General features: G+C 42.6%; 1 protein-coding gene across 4 annotated transcripts; it reads right to left on the reverse strand.

The window, feature by feature from the left end:
- LOC8062062 (serine/threonine-protein phosphatase PP-X isozyme 2) lies at nt 471-6,239 on the reverse strand. Of its 4 annotated transcripts, XR_002450193.1 has the most exons (9): nt 5,871-6,236; nt 4,317-4,469; nt 2,553-2,615; nt 2,376-2,461; nt 2,203-2,278; nt 1,859-2,127; nt 1,196-1,274; nt 955-1,096; nt 471-870 (listed from the first exon to the last, which is right to left on the reverse strand). XR_002450193.1 is itself a non-coding variant. In XM_002462083.2 (8 exons), exons 1-8 carry the CDS (start codon nt 6,015-6,017, stop codon nt 1,046-1,048), a joined length of 924 nt encoding a protein of 307 aa, XP_002462128.1. In that variant the 5' UTR covers nt 6,018-6,236; the 3' UTR covers nt 471-1,045. The 4 variants fall into 4 exon arrangements, 2 of the variants coding, with proteins under 2 accessions (XP_002462128.1, XP_021309794.1); XM_002462083.2 differs by having other exon boundaries at nt 471-1,096; XM_021454119.1 differs by lacking the exon at nt 471-870 and having other exon boundaries at nt 1,033-1,096; nt 1,170-1,274; nt 5,871-6,238.

Genomic DNA, 7,823 nt, shown 5'->3' on the forward strand with positions numbered 1-7,823 from the left:
AGAGACTAATGGTGGAAGACTAGAGACGAGAGCTGAAAATCTTAGCTTCCATTCGCTCCTTCCTCAAATCCGTGGGGCCATGGTAGATTAGGCGTGCGCGCGCAAAGAATACTGCCACGGGTAGACGCGGTTGCGGTCGCACAGAGCAGTCGCTATCGGGGATCGCTCGCGCACGGCCGCGGCTACCGCTACCGGTCACAGAGTCGTCGTTAGGGGTTGCTCACGCGCGGTGGCAGCTTCACCTAGGAGCCGTCGGGTGTTGCTTACATCAAAATAATCTCGAAGATCTACGATGCCTACTGAGCGCACGCTTTGGGTGATTGGGTCTCCTCGTCAAAAACTAGATGTTCTTATGTTAGTCCAAACAAATCACCACATTCCATTTTCTCTACTAGGAGCATCATTCGTCCTATTTATATGTACAACTCAGAAAAATGCAATAAACTGAAATAGCCCACGAACAACAGAAATGGTCAACACGATAGTTAGCAAACTTAAAGCTAGCACGTTTCAATCAGAGAAGCTAGCAGAGCAAAGTTACATAACAACCATTACATGCAGAACTCCAGGCAGGTCAGCCCTGACCACATGCTTTTAATTTACACCTAACAGTATGAAAAAATTGTCAGCTACAAAATTTCCTACACTTTCCAGAGCAGCGCCACATATTCAGGCACAACATTAGCAAATCACTCTAAATTCTAGTATCGGGGTTTTCTTGGGGATGGCACGACCGCAACAAACTTTTACATCATGTACTGATAGCAGACCCCATGAAATCCCTTCATAATTGCGTATTTCTAGAGCTCAAATGGGAGCTGTTCTGTGAAAAACTGGGTGACAACATCAACTCTCTTACAAGTCATAGACCTGAAAGGAGAAGACAAACACTTAATTTAGGCATCCTGAAAGCACCTCCTGGCAGTACTCTTGTATGGCCTGAGCTCTTCTTACAACATGGGGCATCATCCGCGTAACTTGCTTTCCACTGCCAATGGTCCAAAGCAGAGATTAGGTAGCAAGCTCTACTACTCAATGTGCAGCATCATAGAAAGTAATCTGGTGCTGGCCTTTTAGCAGGAACGCCTCTTGATTCCTAAAGGCATAAATGGACAAATTATATGCTGAAGGACCAGATGTTCAACAGAAGCGTTTAACAGAAGCATGACATATTACAAAGGTGGAGAACACTTACATGTGGAGCAGCTTCAAATACGCGGAACTGCTTATTTAGGTTCTCATCCAGCTCCAGGATTGCAGCAACATTGCCACACCTACATGTACATCGTTTTTTCTAGGGTAAGAAATCTGTGAGGTCAATAAAGAAAGACATGAACATATCCAACAGCAAACATAAGAAATCTGTGAGGTTGACAATCACTACATGCTGGGAACAAAGAAAGTAAATGGATTCAAGTTTGAAGTAAATGGATTCAAGTCCCCCAGTTCAAACAGTTGTCCGGGCCCAAGCAGCCTCCAAAGTCCTAACTCAGTAACTCTACCTTTGAATAATGGCCTTTTGGGCTACTAAAAGAAACACAGAACTAGTACAGTTCTGCAGAGTATTACAGGTACCTAAAGCATCTTCCATAACTAGATCAAATACAATTTTCAACTACTTCCCTCACGATATAAAGTTCAGAGACCATGAGCTTCCATTAAAGTACATTTCCTCAAAGTCCCACCAGATCCTACATAGTCCCGTGCCAATCTATTTTTCTAACAGAACATTCATAATAACTAGTAAAAATAGTAAAGTATAGGAATACAGCATCAGGCCATCAGATTCTTAACAGCTAAATTTAAAGATCCATAGTCAACTTCAAAAGGAAATTATTTGGCGATGAACTTAAAGTACCTGTAGCAGTAGTTAGGAGCAGACCATACAGTTACAATCTTGTTATTGAACATCCATTTATACCCTTCCATGACAAGTTGATGCGCACGACAAATATAATCTATGTTGTTTGAGTGGTTAAATGATGAAACTACATTTCCACCAAAGAGGAATCCTGCACCTCGAGGACTTAATCCCCAACCATCTACAGCATCCTCTGGATCAGACCATAGAAGGTCACACATGGCACCATCATGAGGTACTTCTTGCTTGCGGTCTATTACTCGTATCTGTTAGCATAGGTTAAAACATTAATCGAAATGAAATATATATAGACTAAAAACAACACTAAGATAATAGTTTGCCTGATCCAGTGTCGTGATAGCAGGAGAAAGGCCTCCATGGACACTAAAGATTTTGTTCTCAATGAGTGCAGACAAACTGAAAAGAGCAGATTGAGCTGCAATCAGACCTCAAATATCTAATTCCATGAAAGATGGACTTGCTTGGATTAAAATAAGTATCAAAAGATACTTGCCTTAAATAGTCGAATATATCCGTGCAATATCTCCAGACATTGACGGAGCCATATTTGCGAAGGCACTCATCATAAAATCCATAAACCTGCAGCAAATGAATGAGAACAGAAGGAACCACAAAAAGGGATCCTCTTACAGGACAGCAACATAGAACAACCACTAAAAGTGACCCACACCTGTGTGATCTGCCTGCTCTCATGGTTTCCTCGTATTAGAGTTATACGGTCTGGATACCTAACCTGAAGATATTTTGATCAAACGAGTAGAAATTAATTGGGGCAAAGTTTTATTTCTTGTCTTAAAGAAGGAAAAAATAGATACTTGGCACTAAAGCTAGTTTTCAGAAATTTGGATACAAGCAACGGATTGAGGGTGTGCTCTGCTGTGATTCCTGCGGCTGCATCTCACAGCTACAGTACAAGTTGCAGCCACAGCCGCAAAAATCAGAAGCGAGCAAAGCCAGAAACAAATAGAAAAATAATTTGAAAGGAGCATAATTCCTCAACACAAAACAAGTGTATCTTAACCTGATTTTCTACACTTTTATTACATTGAATTGATAATTATTTCTCATATCCACTAAGGTGTTGTGTTAAGCTGACAAATGCAAGTTTTTTTCCCCGAGCAAACAGGAGACCTCTGCATCATTTCTTAAGAAGAAAGTACATTGGGATAAGAAACCCACACATACACACCTTAGAAAAATCAAACTTTTTTTATCCTATAACAAAAGGGGGTGATCACATGGCAGAACTTAAGAGTCCCCATCTAAACAAATGCAAGCTGTAAGGTAATGTGGTGCAATTGTTCTGATAAATTGTAGACAATAAGTACTGTGGGAAGCCCAATACTATTGCTTAAAACCATCTATGTTCATAATGGGATTGGTAGTTACAGACCCTCTTGCATGACACTCAGTTTTTTGTATGGCCATAAAGGCATAAAAAAGGAGTGCAATTTGAGGTGTGCCAACTGCCAAGTAATAAGGTTCTTCACTATAAAACAACAGTTTTTTCAATCCCACTACTATTCGGCAGAATAACTGGTAGCTTTTTCCATAGCCAGTGACATGGCTAATGGACATGAAATTCACGGTAGACTAATGGACAGATACAGTTTGCTACTCAATTCACAAATGAGACATTGTGGTTGTTGGAAGAAACGTGTGGTTCGGATGCAAATATTGTGACTAAGAATTCCACCGATCCGAGTTAAAGCACATCTGCTTCGAATGTCTAATGCTGGAGACAAAGTATGCCCAAATGTGATAGCACCAAATTCTTCAGCAGCCTCAACATGAAATTTGCCAAGGCAGCAAGGCTGATTGAGATTGAGTTTGAATAATTTCCTAAGCTTAATTCCTTATTTCACATCTTTTGGTTAATTTCTGAATTAGGTTGTTATGTAACTTAAGTTAAACCCTAAATTTCCATTTGTCGAACTCATTGAACATGCAGTTACTTAGTTATTTTATATATAATTATTAGTATTACAATATACTAGCCATATCCCCGTGTCAGTGTTTCTTTGAGAATGGCATGCCCACACGTCGAACACATATCATATTGGATGGTGATATATGTATTTGGGTAACATAGATCACATATACTCACATTTTATCACTTATAAGTTCCAATGCTATACAAATACCATCCAAACAAATCAGTTTATGTAGTCTATGTTGTATAGTTTCATGAAATTGACACATGTACCCACAATGGCCGGAAGTTAAGCACAAAAAAGTGCTTGATCACCAAACAGGCTAGTTTGGCTTCTCCAGGCAGCACGACCAAAGCTGCTTCCACAGAAGTTCCAAACCACCTAACTCTGAATATATGCTTTCCAAAGGACACCCCAATCCCAGTACCAAATGAAGCATCACTATAGAAGGCAAACAAACAACACACCTAGCAAAAGTTTAAGGTAGAGAAGGAATTTACCTTTAAAGCCAAAAGAAGCAAAAATGTTTCTACAGAATAGAATCCTCGGTCAACAAAATCCCCAAGGAACAGATAGTTTGTCTTTGGGCAGTCACCTCCAACTTTGAACAGCTCCTTCATGTCATAGAACTGTCCATGGATGTCACCACAAATCTGGGTGTAAAAGCAAAGTGTTTGCAATCAGATTGAAGAAATGTAGGAATATCAACACAGTAATAAATAGGTATTTTAAAACACAGTTTTGACCTAGTGACTTCTGGTTCTCTAGAAATCAATGAAAATATGCAATGAAAAAATACTTATGGGTGCAATCAACAATTTGAAGCCCCCATGCCCCCATGGCAAGTACTCTATATATCATACAGGTTTCTCCAATTGGGAATACGCTTCAAGATTTTGTTATTGAGCAGCACCCACAATGAATCTAATGTTAAATTGTTAACATGACACCAGGATACCTTAACAAGATTTAGTATAATCAGGGCAACATCATTAATATTAGAATCACATAACCTCCCACAATATCAAGTTGTTCTGGATTTCCAAGTTTGTTTAAGATCATGAACCATTTTATCATTGAAAAAAAAAATCTCTCCATGCAATACAATTAACCACCGCAAGTGCATAAATGATGGTTAAGGTTTTATGTATGGCAGCAACATATTTATCAGGCAAAACTACAATTTCACACTGGAAGAAAGAACACCAAATTGTTAAACTTATTTATTAGGGTCCCCGCCCTCCCGGAGGAAGAAAGGACTGGCAGTCGGACAGTTTTATTGTGGGAACATAAATGCTGCTCTAGAACAAATCAAAGTAGAAGAAAACACAGTGTTTGCCAAGTGTCAATATAATCCAAGCAACTATGCTAGTCATTGATGCTAGGATCAATTAGAATAAACCAAAAATTTAAATACATGCATACTAGGAGTAAACTATAGCACCAAAATTAGAGCCAGGTCTCCCTGCAAGCAAAAGTGAACAGAATAATGAATTAACACCCTTCAACAATTATAACTATCACTTACTGAAGCACAACCAACAGATTCAACACATTTACAAGCATCCTCAGTACCTGCCGAAAGTCATGCCACTGTGACATTGCCTGGAGCAATATGCACGCAATCCTTTTCTTTTATGGAGATACATAATAGTTGCAACAATATAAACATATTCTTTCCATTTATGGAAATAAACACACCAGCACAAACAGAAAAATCAACAGGGCAACAAGCTCTATAAAATAAGGACAAGTGTAATATGTATGAGCATAACCAATTCAAGAATACACATCATAGCATTTTCCTTATACAACTATAGAGAAACATAGCTTTTCCTTATACAACTATAAGAGAAACATAGCAATTGCTTCCCAAAACCAGCTCGAAAAAGCCATTTATCCAACGCACGAGCAGGAGCTGAACCAGCTGCCGAAAGGGCATAATCGAGCTCAAAACAACATCACCTATCAGTACACCAAATCGACATGGAGACCGAATCGAGACGAGATGGAATAAGGGACAGAGAGCTATGGCGGTGCGTGGCGGCACGTACGGTGACGGGGGCGTCGACGCGCTGCACGTTGCTCTCCTCGACGAGGATCTCCATGGCCTTGAGGCAGAGCGCCTTGACCTCCGCCTCCGTGAGGGGCTCGCACCGCTTCAGCTGCTCGATCTGCCGGTCCAGATCCGACGTCCCCATCTCCGGCTCAGCCGCCGCCGCGGGTCCGTCCCCTCTTTTCTCTCTCCTCCTTCCTTCCAGAAGCTTCCGGAAGCGCCGCCGCGGTGGCGCGCTACTCGCCCGATGCTTCTCGAAGATTCTAGGGTTAGGAAGCGGAGGGAGGAAGAGGGGAGCGCGTGCGGGCCTGGAGCCTCGATGGGCGAAGCTGGTTTCGGTAGGCTGTAAGACTCTCTAACAACAACTTTTAAAATACGACTCATTTAACGTTTGTATATTCATTCAATATCTTCCAATATCTTCTCTCGTAACATAACTCAAAAAAGAATTCTTCTTTCTGTAAATAGATTTCTACGAGGATAATTATATTTAAGTTGTGCTTTTTATACAACTCAAAATAAATTGCTCATATAGCCATTCCGTTGGAAACTGATTTTGAGTCTCCTACTACCTATTTTAGATTTGAATGACCACATGGGTCACTTATTAGAGATAGTCTAAAGCTACGTTGATTTTCCTTCCAACTATGATTGGTTTGCACTTACAATCGCTTGGCTCACAATCGAGTGACTGACGGTTAGGATACCCTGTCACTGTCACCGTTATAGTTTTCCATGCAGTCCGAGGCTCGACGGCTCGACACGGGGCACAGCTTTTCGGCCCGGCCCAAACATGGCACGGCCCGAAGGCGACCGAGCCCGGGCTGGCACGGCACGCAGTCATAGGTCGTGTCTGGGCCGCCAGACAAGCCCATGGGTAGGCATGGCCCGGCACGGCCTTTTTACTCAGGCACGAAGGCGGCCCGACCCATCCCCACTCGCCGACTCGCGACTCGCCCACTCCCTACCTCGGCCTCGTATATAACCCGTCCCCCGCCACGGCGCCCTCGGCCCCTCTGAATCCCTAACCCTAATCCCCACCCCACCCTGTCTGCAGCCGCAGCCACCGCTTTGCCTCTCGCACTCGGCCACTCGCCTCGCGCCCTCGCTTGAGCTGACGTTGTCTTCTTCCTCGACTCCGGTGACCGCACGTTGCCTTCCTAAGCTTTCTCTTTGCAGTTTGCATCTACATCCTCCCTCTCCTTCCTATCTCCCTTCCTGGTGATATGTGAGTTTGTTCTCTGTTGTCCGTCCTAGTCTGTCCTCCGCCACTGCTCATCGTCGTCGACAGTGTATCGTTGTCTTCTCTCTCTGGCCTATGTACGGCATCCTATCCGGCACCGGGCTCCAGTTGCGTAGGTATGTGAAACCCTAACCGGCTAACCCTAACTTTTCCTTTCCTCTTCTTTGTGTTCTCTATTTTTCTAATCTTTGTGTTTTTCTTTGCAGATCGGTAGCCGATGTTGTGTCCTCTAGCTGTGATCTAGAGCGAGCAAGGCGACCACCCACACCGTCGAGGTACGGGGCTGGAGGGATGGCTAAAGACGAGGGTATGCTGCCTCCTGGCCTTGCCCTAGAGAGTGAGAACGACGACGACATTGTTGATGATGCTGCTCCTTCTGTTGCTGGTAAACCTAAAGGTGCTGGTAAGCGCAAATCTCCTATCTAAGCTGATTTTGATGAGATAGAAGAGGAGATAAATGGTAGGAGTATTGTTGTTAAGGTTGTCTGTAAGACGTGCAAAACTACCTTGTCTGCAAGATCAGCCGCTGGCACTGGTCATTTAATAAGGCATAAAAAATCATGTAATATGAAAACTAACCAACATGCTAGGGTTGAGTCTAGGCTTTCATACAATCCTGATGGCTCTATTTATAACTAGGATTACAAACCTGAAGTTGCTAGAATTGAAACTGCTTGGCTGATTGCTAGACTTGATCTTCGTTTATGT

The sequence above is a fragment of the Sorghum bicolor genome, chromosome 2 (genome assembly GCF_000003195.3).
Source record: "Sorghum bicolor cultivar BTx623 chromosome 2, Sorghum_bicolor_NCBIv3, whole genome shotgun sequence".
NCBI lineage: Eukaryota > Viridiplantae > Streptophyta > Magnoliopsida > Poales > Poaceae > Sorghum > Sorghum bicolor.

Bases quoted from the DNA above. Each gene is read 5' to 3' on its own strand.
- LOC8062062 (XM_021454119.1), bottom strand. From the start codon at position 6,017: ATGGGGACGTCGGATCTGGACCGGCAGATCGAGCAGCTGAAGCGGTGC. The intron at 4,470-5,870 runs GTACGTGCCGCC...TTTTACACCCAG, and splicing joins GCGTCGACGCCCCCGTCACC to ATTTGTGGTGACATCCATGG. The intron at 1,275-1,858 runs GTACTTTAAGTT...ATGTACATGTAG, and splicing joins GCTCCTAACTACTGCTACAG to GTGTGGCAATGTTGCTGCAA.